At 40.5% G+C, this 16,846-nt stretch overlaps 1 protein-coding gene across 1 annotated transcript; it reads right to left on the bottom strand.

Annotated features, from left to right (window-relative positions):
• Nucleotides 1-2,720: 2,720 nt before the first annotated feature.
• Nucleotides 2,721-16,767, bottom strand: LOC135521215 (fasciculation and elongation protein zeta-2-like). The gene is made up of 9 exons (XM_064947145.1): nucleotides 16,460-16,767; nucleotides 15,431-15,539; nucleotides 15,095-15,208; nucleotides 14,641-14,776; nucleotides 14,111-14,382; nucleotides 13,702-13,782; nucleotides 4,281-4,356; nucleotides 4,027-4,092; nucleotides 2,721-3,100 (listed from the first exon to the last, which is right to left on the bottom strand). Exons 1-9 carry the CDS (start codon nucleotides 16,765-16,767, stop codon nucleotides 3,084-3,086), a joined length of 1,179 nt encoding a protein of 392 aa, XP_064803217.1. The 3' UTR covers nucleotides 2,721-3,083.
• Between the last annotated feature and the right edge of the window lie 79 nt (nucleotides 16,768-16,846).

The following is a 16,846-nucleotide window of genomic DNA, read 5'->3' as shown; positions in this document are numbered from 1 at the left end:
AAAAACATTATTCCGCTTTGACACGATGGAATATTGTGTATAGGTCAATTCAGGCTGTAAACCAACAATGTGGAAAAAGTCAAGGTGTGTGAAAACCTTCTGTCACGGCTGGCTGAAGGACTGGACCAAGGTGCAGCATGGTAAGCATACATACCAAGGTGCAGCATGGTAAGCATACGAACTTTATTTAAAAATGACGGCGACAAAACGAAGAACAAAAAAACAACCGTGAAGCTTTGGGCTATGTGCCCTGAACAACTACAAAGTTAACTTCCCACAAAACAGATGGAAGAAAAGGGTACCTAAGTATGGTTCTCAATCAGAGACAATGATAGATGATGTCAATTAGCCTATCAGAAGCTTCTAAAGCCATGACATAATTTTCTGGAGTTTTCCAAGCTGTTTAAAGGCACAGTCAACTTAGTGTATGTAAACTTCTGACCCACTGGAATTGTGTTACAGTGAATTATAAATTAAATAATCTGTCTGTAAACAATTATTGGACAAATTACTTGTGTCATGCACAAAATAGATGTCCTAACCGACTTGCCAAAACTATAGTTTGTTAACAAGAAATTTGTGGAGTGGTTGAAAAACTAGTTTTAATGACTCCAACCTATGTATATGTAAACGTCCGACTTCAACTGTATATAATCTTGGTATGAAACTCTTCATATGCTTTTTTTTTTTTGCAGATGAGGCCGCTATGAGATATTCTGTCCTGACATGTCTCCATTTATACACTCCATTTAGCAATGGTGAATGAGTTTATCTCAGTTTACGTTGTGTGTCCATGATGAGAATTTGATCATCTCAGATATCAATATCAGTTTCCTATCTTGAAATGTAACTCCATTTGAATATAATATGAAGCAGTGATATTATCTCTAGACATGATCTTTGTGTTTCATTCTCAGTCCAAACAAGAGTGATATTCTCGTGGCATCTTTAAGTTCTTCATGGGGTGCCATGTGTTGGTTTGGTTGTCACATGGCCTGATTTGGTATTTTTCATCTCACTCATCACGCAATCATGTTCCCACTGGTAGCTACCTACTGGCTTGGCCTAGCTGCCAAAATACCCTTTCATTTAGTTCATCTGGTTCCTCTCACCTAGCTGGATATGGTTTGGCTGACACATGGTCAGCTGATTATAAAACAACAGTGTGTTTTGGAGTGTTTGTTTTTGTATTTCACGTGTGTTATGTGCACGTGCGAGTTACTCTTATCCTCAATTATCTATAAGCCTACTGGTGAAGTGAAGTATAAGCCTACTGTAGAAGTGAAGTATAAGCCTACTGGTGAAGTGAAGTATAAGCCTACTGTAGAAGTGAAGTATAAGCCTACTGGTGAAGTGAAGTATAAGCCTACTGGTGAAGTGAAGTATAAGCCTACTGGTAAAGTGAAGTATAAGCCTACTGTAGAAGTGAAGTATAAGCCTACTGGTGAAGTGAAGTATAAGCCTACTGTAGAAGTGAAGTATAAGCCTACTGGTGAAGCAAAGTATAAGCCTACTGGTGAAGTGAAGTATAAGCCTACTGTAGAAGTGAAGTATAAGCCTACTGGTGAAGTGAAGTATAAGCCTACTGTAGAAGTGAAGTATAAGCCTACTGGTGAAGTGAAGTATAAGCCTACTGTAGAAGTGAAGTATAAGCCTACTGGTGAAGTGAAGTATAAGCCTACTGTAGAAGTGAAGTATAAGCCTACTGGTGAAGTGAAGTATAAGCCTACTGTAGAAGTGAAGGACACTGGTACCGAAGGAGCCATCTCTCTCAAATTTTCACGAACCATTGGATCCATATATGCTGTTCCTCTCTCTAATGTTTTTCTCCTAGTTGGAGTTGGAAAAATGTGTTGTCAATGTTTTGTGTTCAGTATAACACTAGCTTCATGATTTCCCCATGTTCCAATGAGGATTAGAGTAAAGTGGCATTGACAGAGCATGGCTGCCTGTTAAATGCAGGGCTGAGTTTGCATAACTAAATAAGTTGTTGTTCCATATCAGTGTCATTGCTGTGTGAGCAAGGACAGAGAAAAAGGGAGTTGACTCAGTAATGAAACAAAAACAGATTAAATTGGGTTTACCAATGACTTTATACATTTAGCAGATAAGTAGCTCAGTATAATAACATTTGGTTAAAAAGAAAAAGTCATTTACAAATGTACAAATGTTTTTTTGCAAATAAAAAGGCATCTTCATTTCTTGTGTATAGAAATATAATAATGCCCAGCTTGTGTGCACAGCCTTCATAGACTGGCCAGGTCTGGGCTGCATGGTGCCTCTGATTCAGTGAGTCATTTTTTACTCAAATGCATAGCTAGTAGTCACATCAGTGCTCTGTAATTAATTACAGTTCTGTTCACATTACCTTCGCAATTCCTTCTAAGTATGACAACAATGGCACTACTACAGTATTTAGCTATGACTAAAACATATATGTGCAGTGCTTTTAGGGAGGCCAAATGGTGGACTGAGTTGTGTAGAATAATGTTAGTATTTAGTTCAAGGTTTATTTTATTAATGAAATGTATTTAAGCACTTTTAAACAAATCTAAAATGTTTCACATCCCTAATATTACACATGCTCAGTCGTTTCTGAGACCTTCACATTAGGTTAATCAAATTCAGACACAACCCTTTGGATATGAGTAGCTCGATCTTACTTCAGGGCCAAACGAAGTAAGGCCCCCTATTGTCCAAAAGGCTGTTGAAATCAGCCACATATAGTAAATGCAACACTAGAATGTATGAGTATCTTTCTTGTGACTTTGAGTACTGTATTTTACACTGCACTTAAAGTAAAAACAATAAAACAATACCTGAAGTTGTCAAATACACAAGGTTTGTGAAATCACCATGTTGCAACACAGAGAAAATAAAACTGAATGAGGTATAAAACATCTATGGGGTGTTACACAAAAAGGAGCAACTTAAGGTAAAATACCATGCATCCGAAAGAATCAATTCAGTGTGCTTATGTTTTTATTTTTTATACACCGAGTGAGTCCTCTTCATTTTGCTTGTTGACATTGAAACCAGATCCCTCACCTCGTTTCCAAAATGTCCGTTATCGTCCTTCCAGTCTATGTTGGGCAAAGCACTGTGGAAAAAACACATATTAATGAGTATGGCTGAGACTATGTGTGAATGCCAGTTAGGCAATTACGGGAAAATACAAAGTAAGAAATAGAACAGGCTTGGGTGGAGAAAAATAAATGAAATAGTAAAACTGGAGAAATAAAATAACAAAGTACCTGTATCTATCTAGGTTTGATCAGGAAAACAGTCTCAAGGAATCCAAACACACTTGAAACAGCAACGCCAAAAATACACAATATGCCAATACAGCCATTTAGTATTCAGTGAGCCCAGAAAGAGAAATAGGTTCCGATGGTTGTAAGAGCAGTGATTCCCAGGGAGCGCTTCAGGGGAACCCATCAGGTCCATTTGGGATCACTTGAGGATGTGAAGGGATACGCAATGCAAGGTCATGGGTCAGGGATAACTTTGTGACACCAACGGGAGCAGCAATGGGGTCTACCATACCCTAAACAGCAGCAGTGTGACAGTGAGGGGGGGGGGGGGGCAGGACACAAGGGCAGGGTACGGTTACATTACACTAAAGCTCTCCCCGCAATGAGTGAACTAAACTACACAGTACAGTGTCTGTGCATGTGTGCCACAAACCTCTCTGTCCACAGCTCTCACACCAGAGCTGGCAAGTACAATGCAGCGAGACATTGAACAGAAAATGAAGAATGGAGAGACATGTTTTTAAAGAAATTAAAAAGGAGATCACTCAACTGTAAATTGCCCTGTACCATACACACAAAAGAAAAGGCACAACAACTTAAACAGTAGAAAAGCCTAGCTTAAAATAGACTAAAATAGCCGGTTATCAATAACCGTTGTGCTCTTGAATTCTACAAAAAATGCAGAGACAACAGTAGGCCAATAACACATACATCCCTGTAATATAGCCTACTAATGTTACAATGTACATAGAGAGAGGCTGAGTGTATTCACCTTTGAGAATGTAGTCTGTCAGAAGCCTGGGCACCTTGTCACTGTCGTCTCTCATAGCTTGCAGGACTGCAACACAAACCAATCAGAAAAATATATTTATTCCAGGAATTTATTTGACCACGGTATGTCAACCATCTATAACACCAGATAAACAACTGTACCCTGTACTTCAAGTAGCACAAATGTTTTTATTTATTCAAGACTCATTTGATGGGCGGGGGATAAATGCTCTGCACCTGAGAGGTGCCACTTACTTTGGGTAAGGATCTGAAGATCTTCCACCGATGGAGGGCCTCCTTTCTTCTCATATGGAATTACTGTGGTCAGATACTGAGGCCATGGGGTGAGATACAACAGAGAAAAAGAGAGAGAGTATAAGTACAGTGCCTAGTGATAGTGTAAACACCCCATGTACACTTTTTCACATTTGTCTGCCTTAATTCAATTACACGTTATATGGTTTTCCTACTGATCTACACAGCCTATCCCACATTTTCAAAGTGAAAGAAGAATTATAGAACATTTTACAAATTAATACCAATAAAAAAAAACAGTCTTGATTGCATATGTCTTCACACCCCAGAGTTAATACTTGGTGGAACCACCATTGGCAGCCATTACAGCTGTGAATCGTTTTGAATGAGATTGAATGTGAAGACATATGCAATCAAGGCATCTTTGTTTTGTGTTCTAATTAATTAAGAACATGTTCTATCATTTTCCTTTACATTGAAATTGTGCAGCAGGTTGTGTAGACTGGTCGGGGAAAAAATCAAATGTAATTTGCATTTACATTTCATTTTACGGCAGAACATTTAGAAAACTGTGCAAGGGGTGTGAAAACCTTCACTGGGCACTGTACATGCTAAATACAATTTTTCAATTGCTGCTCCATGAGAGTAGAAGTGCAACCATTGTAGACTGAAAATTAACATAGTGATGTTTGTTAAGACTACTTCGTAACTACAGGGGGAGGAGGGGATCAGCATTCTTAGGTGGGATTTGCGAAGCAAAAGTCCAGACTTTAAATCTTCGTCATACTTCAGACTTTTTGTTATTATTATTTTGCACTGTTCAAGCTAGAAACGCCGTGGACAATGTAGACAACCTTTTTAAAATATGTGTTATACTTTTTAAGTTCCACATTTTTTTGTCCTCCATCCACTTTCATGTCAATTTTCTCAACATTCTAAAGGCCCCATTGTGACATCTTCAATTCCAACATTCCATTCACTGTAAATGAAACAATGCAACTTTTTACACAAATCATCTAATTTAACCTAACTTTTTTTGAGCAGTGTATTTCACTGTGACCTGCTCCTGACTGTCAGGCAGTGAGACAGGCTGGTCCTGAGTGATTGAGTAGTGGGGAGAGCCAGAGGGGTCTATGTATGTATGTGTGCACAGTGTGTGTGTTGAGAGAGCGCTACAGTTATTGGCTGAGTCAGGTTAGCGAGAGGAGCGAGAGCAGCACACACGGGTACGTTGTGACAACTTTTCACCAGTTGTAGGTAGGCTATTTAGATTGTCATTATGGAGACACCTTTTTCCAAACATTCTTTTCCATAAAACATATTAATACTCTAGAACTGATGCACACCAATAAATAATTGAGACAAAGCACCGGAAAATGACTTTGGGAACGCACTAGAACGCATTACATAAATCCGCTTGGAGGTGGTTTAAACTGTATTCTAATGTTGACTGCTTAGGTATCAAGCATAGTGCTTCATGCATGCGCAGTTCTTGGGTCTCAGGGGCTGCCCGAGTAGAAATGTTAAATGGAAGTTATGGAACTCCCTCGCCTGGTTCTTTTTTACGGGGAAAAGTCCTCAATGAAACTGACATTAGGCTAAATGTGGAGAATTAAACATGTGCCCCTGTTGGCCATCAAGTAAACCTATTCATGTATATGACATTGGAGGCTACCATTTGATACAATAATTGTTGTTGAAATGACGATATCACTGGAGTCATTGCAAATTAATTTGTGCAGCTTGTGTAGCCTTGTATAGCCTTTGTGCCACTTGTGTAGCCTTGTATAGCCTTTGTGCCGCTTGTGTAGCCTTGTATAGCCTTTGTGCCGCTTGTGTAGCCTTGTATAGCCTTTGTGCCGCTTGTGTAGCCTTGTATAGCCTTTGTGCCGCTTGTGTAGCCTTGTATGGCCTTTGTGCCGCTTGTGTAGCCTTGTATGGCCTTTGTGCCGCTTGTGTAGCCTTGTATAGCCTTTGTGCCGTTTGTGGAGCTGGCAAACCAATTTAATAAATAGCCTATAACTTTGTTGGTGGAGCCTTGTGTTATTATGAACTATCGTCAGATTAGGCTACAGGTAAAAACCCATTCAAAAAAATAAACACTGGCTGTTGTTGACAAGCATATTAAGTTCATATATATATATTATTAATTATTTAATTCAGTGATGGAAATTATGACCACATTCTCAGTAGCCTTATTTCAGTCGGCTATTGGGGAAACAAGTTACTTCTTTTTGCGATATCGCCTCGCTATTCATGTTGAATAAATGTGTCTTAATTTGAACTAAGCGAGCTGCTTAATCGTTCAGTTTACATCTTGCCTACATCTTGTCTAGGATACTGTAGACTATCTGAAATGAGATGTAGTCCTATCAGGGGCTATAGGCTACCTGCCTTTATCTTAGCAAACTATGGTAAAATTGAATTAGAATCAAAAACCCTGATTTTAGTCTAAAGCCTATGTCTATTGAAATGACAAGTCAATGACAGATTGTCGCCTAACATCTGTCACATAATAACAGCCCAATTGCCAGAAAAGAGCCTAACATTAGTTTTTTCATGTTTGTCCAAGTGTTTCTTGCTCAGAGATTTCGAGATCCTCTGTCCAACTTTCATCACTCAAACTCTCCTGTAGGAGTTATCTATTGTTATGCACATGCACAAAGGGGATTTATTTACAATTATAAACCTGATTCGAGTCCTGAACGCTGATTGGCTGAAAGCCGTGGTATATCAGACCATATACCAACGGTATGACAAAACATTACTTTGTACTGTTCTAATTACGTTGGTAAACAGTTTATAATGACAATATAGCCACTATACCACAGCTAACAGACTTTTATTTTATTTTGTCACATATTCCTATTCCTTTATTACGTCATGTCATAGCTTGCAATATTATTATTTTGAGGAAACCTGGATTTTACAAGTAAGTATGATATTCCTTCTTGTCTCGATAATGTTATGGAAAAATTGTTTATTGTCTATGTATGGCAACTCCTCTCTTGCCTGAATTTTTTTTATTAATTGGGCTAGTTTTCAGGCCTTTTGGGCGGGTTTTGAGAGGTCATTGGGCTAGAAATTTAAGCTAGACCTGGCAACCCTGCTTCTCATTGCACTTCTTTCAGTTTTCACATGCAACAACTGTAGTTTAGACACTGACCACAACCACACAACTACTGACCACAACTACTGCTCTTGTCTGCACTAGCTCTGGTACAGCTCTGGCCTTGGGTGTGCTCTGGTTCGCACGAGCTTTGGTCTGCACTATAATTTGAAAAACTTAAATGAGCATAATTTAGCATATAATACCCACCAACAATAATTGTAACTCTTGAACTGTTCAAGCTAAATACTCCAAACCAACTTTCATATTTTCAGACTTAGTTTCTTAGTTTTCAACAACCTACTTTTTCAACTATAACCAGTCACCACCATTAATACTGCAGGCACTACCACTACTATAACATATTTCAAAACCATACATACTTTAAAACAAGTTAGCAAACAAACCACATTTACTTCAGGAAATGTACTTTTAGCAAACAAATCTATTCTACATACAGTGTAGGGCTGTCTCCAAATAAAACAAATCTTAGTTGACCAAGAGTCTTCTGATTGGTCGAATAAAATGTACTTGTATTTTTCCACGTCCTATGTTTGAATAAAATCACCTATATGTAGGCTACTGAGCTTGTCTGATGCTTTAAGGACTGCGATTAAAAATGAAGACACATAAATTACTAAAGAGAGAGCCAGAGATCAATATAGCCTAACCAGAAGAAAAACACCTGCTCCCGACCTTCCTCCTTCCGCTGCCCGCTGCTGCTGACTTTCGCAGATTTGCCTCGGCTGTTAAGCTCCTGAATTTGCAGGTAATAGGCTAAACCAGCGGATGGCAACCTTTTCCATTTGGAGTGCCAAGTTATCATACCATTTCTATTGATCTGCATGTCAGTTATGATTTTCATATGCACATTTTCATGGAACAGTTTAATTTAATTTATAATAAAGCCTTCATATCTCAAAATCAATGTTATGTGGTAAATCTAAATTATATGTAAATGAAAATTATACAAATCTAAAAGTAACTTTTATTTTCATTGCCAATATGTAAAAATAGTCTCTACATAACTACATAAAGCCAAACATTTTGAATATTGCAACCTGCAGGTAGAAAATAAATATAATCTAAATCACATTGTCTATGCATGACCTGTCTGCAAAGAACTTGAAACATTGTGTCAACTATTGTATTAACTTGGTCAGGCCTGAAGCTCCTGCTAGCTAACTTGCAACATTGTATAAAATATTCTGGGTCCTCAGAGTTTCCAGCTCCAGTGAGCTCTAGACAGACAGACAGACACCGCTGCAGGCTATTTTGCAAGGGATAAGACGTAATTAGGTAGACCTATTTTATGACGCTTCCACCGGATCAGAGCATGACATTCCTTCCCCCTTTCATGCTGAGCGTTAATCAAAAGGGAGCGAGCTGTAAAGATTTTTCAAATAGGCTCCGTTGAGGAACAACTATCATTTTCAATGGATGTAAAAACAGACTTTGTCTACCTCGCTGCTTGAGGCGAAGAAAAAATTACTTTCAGAAATTCCACAGTGACGGTAAATTAAGACAATCATAAATAGTATTAGATCCTCAAATGGGCACAATTATAGGCCTACATTTGCTCGCAGACTAAGTAGACTAGTCCTACTTCTATATGCGTAATCAGTTGCGTGTCCTTTACTCAAGATTGACAGGAGTGCTCCAAACAAAAGACAATTCATAAATTGACAACTTGTAAATGGAATGAAATAAACCAAAACTTTTTTTTCTCACAGCCTAGGTTGTGTGCTCTGCAAACGTGTCAGATCCTACAGTGACAACAGTAAGACTGTAATAATAATATATTGAGTGCATTAACAGAAATTACCATAACAAACAAACATTGTAGATTAGAAATTATGGGAATTAACACTAAATGTACTACTGGAGATACTGCTGTGCCTTCCCTGCGGCCTCCGCAATGGATTAGTCCACTGAGACAAGCGTGAATCAGACAGGTGTCTTGTGTGACATAAGTTATTAATGCACGCTACATTGCCAATTGTATGCGGACACCCACCCAAATGAGTGGCTTCAGCTATTTCAGCCATACCCGTTGCTGACAGGTGTATAAAATCGAGCACACAGCCATACAATCTCCATAGACAAACATTGACAGTAGAATGAAGAGCTCAGTGACTTTCAATGTGGCACCGTTATAGCATGCCACTTTTCCAACAAGTCAATTCGTCAAATTTTTGCCCTGCTAAAGCTGCCCCGGTCAACTGTAAGTGAAGTGGAAATGTCTAGGAACAACTGTGAACAAAGCCTCAGCCAAGTGCTGAAGTGCGTAGCGCGTAAAAATCCTCTGTCCTGGGTTGCAACACTCACTACCGAGTTCCAAACTGCCTCTGGAAGCAACATCAGCACCAGAACTGTTCATCGGGAGCTTCATGTAATGGGTTTCCATGGCCGAGCAGCCGCACAGAAGCTTAAGATCCCCATGCGCAATGCCAAGCATCGGCTGGAGTGGTGTAAAGCTCGCTGCCATTGGACTCTGGAGCAGTGGAATTGCGTCCTCTGGAGTGACGAATCATGCTTCACCATCTGGCAGTTCGACAGACAAATCTGGTTTTGACTGATGCCAGGACAATGCTACCTGCCCGAATGCATAGTGCCAACTGTAAAGTTCGGTGGAGGAGGAATAATGGTCTGGGGCTGTTTTTAATGGCCCCTTAATTCCAGTGAAGGGAAATCTTAACGCTACAGCATACAATATCATTCAAGATGATTATGTGCTTCAAACTTTGTGGCAACAGTTTGGGGATGGCAATTCCCTGTTTCAGCATGACAATGCCCTATGCACAAACCAAGGTCCATACAGAAACGGTCGGTTAAGAACGGTTTGGAATAGCTTTACAGAGCCCTGACCTCAAGCCCATTAAACACCTTTGGGATGAATTGGAATGCAGACTGCGAGCCAGGCCTAACCGCCCAAAATTAGCGCCCGACCTCACTAATGCTCTTGTGGCTGAATGGAAGCATGTCCCTGCAGAAATGTTCCAACATCTAGTGGAAAGTAGGGATGAGATCTGTATATAATGACAAGATGCTCATGTCTTCGCCATAACAACGGGTGTCGTTGTTCGAAAGGCGGGAAGGCAGGCAACAAGCATAGGTTCAAAATAAGCACATAGAAACGCACTTCGCCTCTTTCTCCCAAGACCCTCTCCCTACAACTCACAAAAAAAAGATGAGAGATCACTTCTTCCTCTCTGACAAACGGTTTCAATTTACTATTTGCATTTGAGGTTTGGTCCAACAGAATTGATCATATGGACACCGAAACACATGGAGACATTTTTTTTACTGTAATAGAGGAGAAGTTAACCTTTCGAACCATACCCTGTTTATGTTTTAACTCCTCAAATTTCAAGCAGAGCAGACACTACTAAAACGGATGTCCCAATGAACATTAATTCTGGAAAATGAATGATCAGTTTGTAGTGCACGCATTAAGGTACAATGTATCGTTGGCAGCATTTTTGTTGAATAAAGGTAGTTATACTCGCTGTTTAGGCTGCGTTTTATAAATCTGCAATAAGCATAAAACAATTATATAAGGAATTGGCAACTCGTTCTCATTCTGAGAAATAAGGTAGGCCACTTTATTTCAACATCTGTTCAAACAGTTGGAGATGGACAGAAGAATGTTTTCGGTAGAATGCAACTGTGTCGTGCAAAATTATTCAAAATTATTCAGCCCCTTTACTTTCAGTGCAGCAAACTCTCTCCAGAAGTTCAGTGAGGATCTCTGAATGATCCAATGTTGACATAAATGACTAATGATGATAAATACAATCCACCTGTGTGTAATCAAGTCTCCGTATAAATGCACCTGCACTGTGATAGTCTCAGAGGTCCGTTAAAAGCGCAGAGAGCATCATGAAGAACAAGGAACACACCAGGCAGGTCCGAGATACTGTTGTGAAGAAGTTTAAAGCCGGATTTGGATACAAAAAGATTTCCCAAGCTTTAAACATCCCAAGGAGCACTGTGCAAGCGATAATGTTGAAATGGAATGAGTATCAGACCACTGCAAATCTACCAAGACCTGGCCGTCCCTCTAAACTTTCAGCTCATACAAGGAGAAGACTGATCAGAGATGCAGCCAAGAGGCCCATGATCACTCTGGATGAACTGCAGAGATCTACAGCTGAGGTGGGAGACTCTGCCACAAGCCACCTGGGAGACACACCAAACATGTGGAAGAAGGTGCTCTGGTCAGATGAAACCAAAATTGAACTTTTTGGAAACAATGCAAAACGTTATGTTTGTCGTAAAAGCAACACAGCTCATCACCCTGAACACACCATACCCACTGTCAAACATGGTGGTGGCAGCATCATGATTTGGGCCTGCTTTTCTTCAGCAGGGACAGGGAAGATGGTTAAAATTGATGGGAAGATGGATGGAGCCAAATACAGGACCATTCTGGAAGAAAACCTGATGGAGTCTGCAAAAGACCTGAGACTGGGACGGAGATTTGTCTTCCAACAAGACAATGATCCAAAACAAAGCAAAATCTACAATGGAATGGTTCAAAAATAAACATATCCAGGTGTTAGAATGGCCAAGTCAAAGTCCAGACCTGAATCCAATCGAGAATCTGTGGAAAGAACTGAAAACTGCTGTTCACAAATGCTCTCCATCCAACCTCACTGAGCTCGAGCTGTTTTGCAAGGAGGAATGGGAAAAAACATCAGTCTCTCGATGTGCAAAACTGATAGAGACATACCCCAAGCGACTTACAGCTGTAATCGCAGCAAAAGGTGGCGCTACAAAGTATTAACTTAAGGGGGCTGAATAATTTTGCACGCCCAATTTTTCAGTTTTTGATTTGTTAAAAAAGTTTGAAATATCCAATAAATGTCGTTCCACTTCATGATTGTGTCCCGCTTGTTGTTGATTCTTCACAAAAAATACAGTTTTATATCTTTATGTTTGAAGCCTGAAATGTGGCAAAAGGTCGCAAAGTTCAAGGGGGCCGAATACTTTCGCAAGGCACTGTAAGTAAGTCTCTAAGAGCTCTGCACACCTGGACTGTACAATAGTTGCACATTATTTTTTTTTTTATTCTTCAAGCTCCGTCAAGTTGGTTTTTGATCATTGCTAGACAGCAATTTTCAAGTCTTGCCATAGGTTTTCAAAAATATTTCAATCAAAATTGTAATTAGGCCACTCAAGAACATTCAATGTCGTCTTGGCAAGCACCTCCAGTGTAGATTTGGTCTTGTCCTGCTGAAAGGTGAATTTGTCTCCCAGTGTCTGTAGGAAAGCAGACTGAACCAGGTATTCCTCTAAGATTTTGCCTGTGCTTAGCTATGTTCCGTTTCTTTTCATCTTAAAAAACTCCCTAATCCTTGCTGATGACAAGCATACCCATAACATGATGCATCACCCTGATGCTTAAAAATTATGTGTTGTGTTGGATTTGCCCCAAACATAACTCTGTGTACTAAGGACATAAAGTTAATTTCTTTGCCACATTTTTTGCAGGTTTACTTTAGTTCCTTATTTGCAAACAGGATTCATGTTTTGGAATATTTGTATTCTGTACAGGCTTCCTTCTTTTCACTCTGTCATTTAAGTTAGTATTGTGGAGTAACTAGTATTGTGTGTAGACCAGTGACACAAAATCTCAATTTAATCCATGTGAAATTCAGGCTGTAACACAACAAAATATGGAAAAAGTCAAGGGGTGTGAATACGTTCTAAAGGCACTGTAGTTCATCAACTACCACACAAATACTTTTAAAGAGTTGTCACCACTAGATATTTCTCTTAAAAAATAATAGCTTACAACTTTCTAATCATTACATCATCATTCACCGAAAATCAAACTTCCTTCACACTGAACGTTTTACAAATCTATTTATCTGAAACCCATAGCGTGATTGATTCCTGAGTTTCTTTGCTTTCCTAAGAGTGTTGTCCACTTGATCCTGCTTTTTATTCCCATCTTCTAACAAAAGATTGCTTTGTTCTTTGTCTTTCTTCTTTTAGTTTTCACACGCAACAACTGTAGTTGAGACATTTTTGTGATCTAACTGCCCCATAATCCAAATTAATATGGTTGATATAGTAGTTAATCAAAAATAATTATTTTACTACAATAAACTTTGACTATATGCAACTGCTTTGCTTTAAATAGTCAAGTAAAACGTTTTAAACTTCTACCACTACCACACAAATACTTTAATTCCACCTATTGTACTTCATGTACAATTACCATCTAGTTGACCAACAAAAACACACACACACAGCACCAATGAAGAGGGCAACAGACAGAGAGAAAGAGAGAAATATAGGCACCTGTCTTTCACTCCCACCACTCCCAAAAGTTTGCTGGAAGCCATTTTGAATGGCAGAGGAGAGCCCCACCATGCTAAAGCGCTAGAGAGGAAGGACGTGAAGTAGAGATATGGGAAGTAAGAGGCACACAAACAGGAAACAAGCAGATGAAAAACGAAGGAACCATGTCCAAGGTTTAAAACGTCAATATCCCCAAAACAATAAACCAGTAAATGAGTTTGTAAAAAGAGTGAAGTAATAAGGTATCAAGATAGTAATACAGGGGGATATCTGTACAAGCAAGAAATAAGTTGTATAAGGTTTGAATACATTAAAAGGTTACTAAGCAATGCCATTAAACAGTGGATCAGCAGGAATTGTGTGTGTGTGTTTGTGTGTGTGCACGCACAGCATGGATGGTGTCACTCACTGATCCTAGTGCTTGTGTTCTCTCTGGTCGGCCCTGCGGGGCCCCGGTACCACTCTTGAGTTTTTTCTTTTTCTTCAGTAGTTCCCTGTGTTCCTTCTGTCTGTTTTGCACATCTATCAGGATAGAGATGAAGCTGTTCTTCACCTCTTTTTCAAAGTCCAGCTCGTCCCTGAGGGCCAGGTGTTGAATCAGCTCCTCACTGTAATGTCTGATGGCCATCTCCACCTCCTCCAGCCGCTCATTCAGCTCTGCTACACACAGGGTCATCTCTCCTGCACACACACACACACACACACACACACACACACACACACACACACACACACACACACACACACACACACACACACACACACACACACACACACACACACACACACACACACACACACACACACACACACACACACACCACACAGAAATGTAGCATAGCAATGCAAACACACTTTCAACCTCCCCCTCCCTCACACCATTTACACACACACACACACATGCACACACACACACCTAACTGACAGAGATATACTCACGCTCTTCGTAGCTGTGGTTTGTTCTGGGGCGCTGGATGTCCATAGAGAGCATGGAGAGGTCTGACTGAGAGGGGTGGTTCTGCTCTGCCCCCAAGTCAGGAGAGTCCTGCATCATCTCCTCTATCTCCTCAATAACCTACAACACACGGTAACACCACACATTTGGGATCAGTTCCATTTCTATTCCTGTCTGTTGCATTGGACATGTAGTGCAATTGTATTCCTGAATTGACTGGAAATGTCAATCGAATAGACCCCAACTCTGGTTAACACACAAACACCGGCTCAGTTCACCTGTCATCTGTCTATGTGAAGCACATTCAAGCAACAGGCACAAGCCCCATACCCAGCTCTGCTACACTGTATTCTATCTTTGATAAAGTGCGGGTCAGTCTTGGGCTATTCCAGGCAGACCTGTGGGTTGGTAGGTTGGTAAATTGGTGGGTAGCCCTACCTGTTCTGCGGGTAAGAGGGGTTTGTCATTGAGGCAGGAGACGATGATGGTGTGCATGTCCATCTGTTCCCTCAGCTCATCGTCGGACAGCTCCAGTGTTACATCATCCACCCTCTGACAGGTCAGGGGGAGGGGATTTAATCAAAACTAAATCCTGGCACAATGAATTCTGAATTTTAGATTGGAGCGATAAACAGATTGGACAGGACGGTAGGGGTAGGGAGAGGGGGAGTGGTAGGGAATAGGGATAGAGGGAGAAAGAGAGAGAGACAGAGACTGGGGATGAAAGGAAAGGGGCAAAGAAAGAGCCCTCTATGAAGCAAGAACTTGACTCACTGGTTCGTCTTTGAGGATTAGAGTGGGGAGATGGAGGGAGCGCGTTCGAGACTGTTTCCAATCCACTGCCATGACATTACCATAATTATCTGCGAGAGCATCCCAGATCCTGTGGGGGAAATGAGATGAGAGACACATAAACGTGAACACAACCACCTGTAGGACCAAAAGCTCATGTAGATAGGTGATAGCTAACTTCTAATAATGGTCAACAGTGGTTATATTTGCCATATTGACACTGCACTTGGAAGCAGTAAGATGTAACGAGAACTAATCGGCCAGCTGTGCGATATGTTTGGGCTGTTGATAATACTACAGCCGCACCGCTTTAAAACGGTATTATGAATAGTGAAAAGGGGAAGGGCGAGACATTAATAACTAATCTATCATTTATAAACAGCATAGTATTGGGCTAACTATTTATTAACCACAAACAGGTTAGTGGGATCATCTATCTCTACCCAAGACATGAGCCAAATCTTTCATCTTTTAGGAGGGGATAAATGTGAATAGTCTGATTTATTCTGAACTCCAGAGAAGGGTATTTAGGTCAACATTCTAATCTAGAGTTTAGTGGGATGTCGTTGTTAGGCACATTTGGGAAACCATGCACTGACATGTCAACCTGAGATTATGTGAGCTCTAAGATCTAGTGTGATGGAGCAGTCACACGATCATTGATAACATTGCTTATTGACAAGTCATCAGCACAACTGACAGTACGTGCAGAGCAACAATAATGCATGGGGAAAAAAGCATCATTATAAACGTAACCTTCTAGTGAAGTGAACGTAGCATAACTGTAGCCTATAGCAATATTCTCGAATAGGTGTAAATATGATATAAGCTTATCTGATACAATGTTGAATGCCGGCAGCTTGCATCAACCATCAATACTCGTGACAGCATGTATGAGTTGGATGCTATTTATTGTGCAGGGCGCGACATTGACATTTGATAGTGTGTTGGAAGGGAGGAATGGTGTTGTTACAAAACTAACTTTGGCCCGGAGTCACTTCGCATACTCACTCATCGTTCCTCAACGTTGTGTCCTCGGCGATAATGTTTACAGGGGCAATGTTCTCCGTTTGGGTGTTGACATTTCGGAAACACACTGCCAATTTCTCGTCGAAATCAGTCACCAGATCTTCCATGGACTTGAGGCCGCCTATTTCTCCCGAAAAGCTGTTGTTGAGCTCTGGAAGGACCCTCAGAACGCCTGTCAACTGCTCGGCAACCAAGTTTACTCGGTCCATCTGAGTCCCCTGCTCTGAGACCGGCTCAAATTCCTTAAAATCGTGCCACTCGTCATCGAAATGTGCAAGGGGCGCCGCCATGGCTGCACCCAAAGTGCCTCTGATGAATGATGTATGCGACGACGGAATGTCAGGACACAGCATCCTGTGTCTCTTTGGA

The sequence above is a fragment of the Oncorhynchus masou genome, chromosome 29, assembly GCF_036934945.1.
Source record: "Oncorhynchus masou masou isolate Uvic2021 chromosome 29, UVic_Omas_1.1, whole genome shotgun sequence".
Classification (NCBI taxonomy): Eukaryota; Metazoa; Chordata; class Actinopteri; order Salmoniformes; family Salmonidae; genus Oncorhynchus; species Oncorhynchus masou.
The sequence above is the reverse complement of the archived record's forward strand: the minus strand, read 5'-3'. Positions and strand labels throughout refer to the sequence as shown.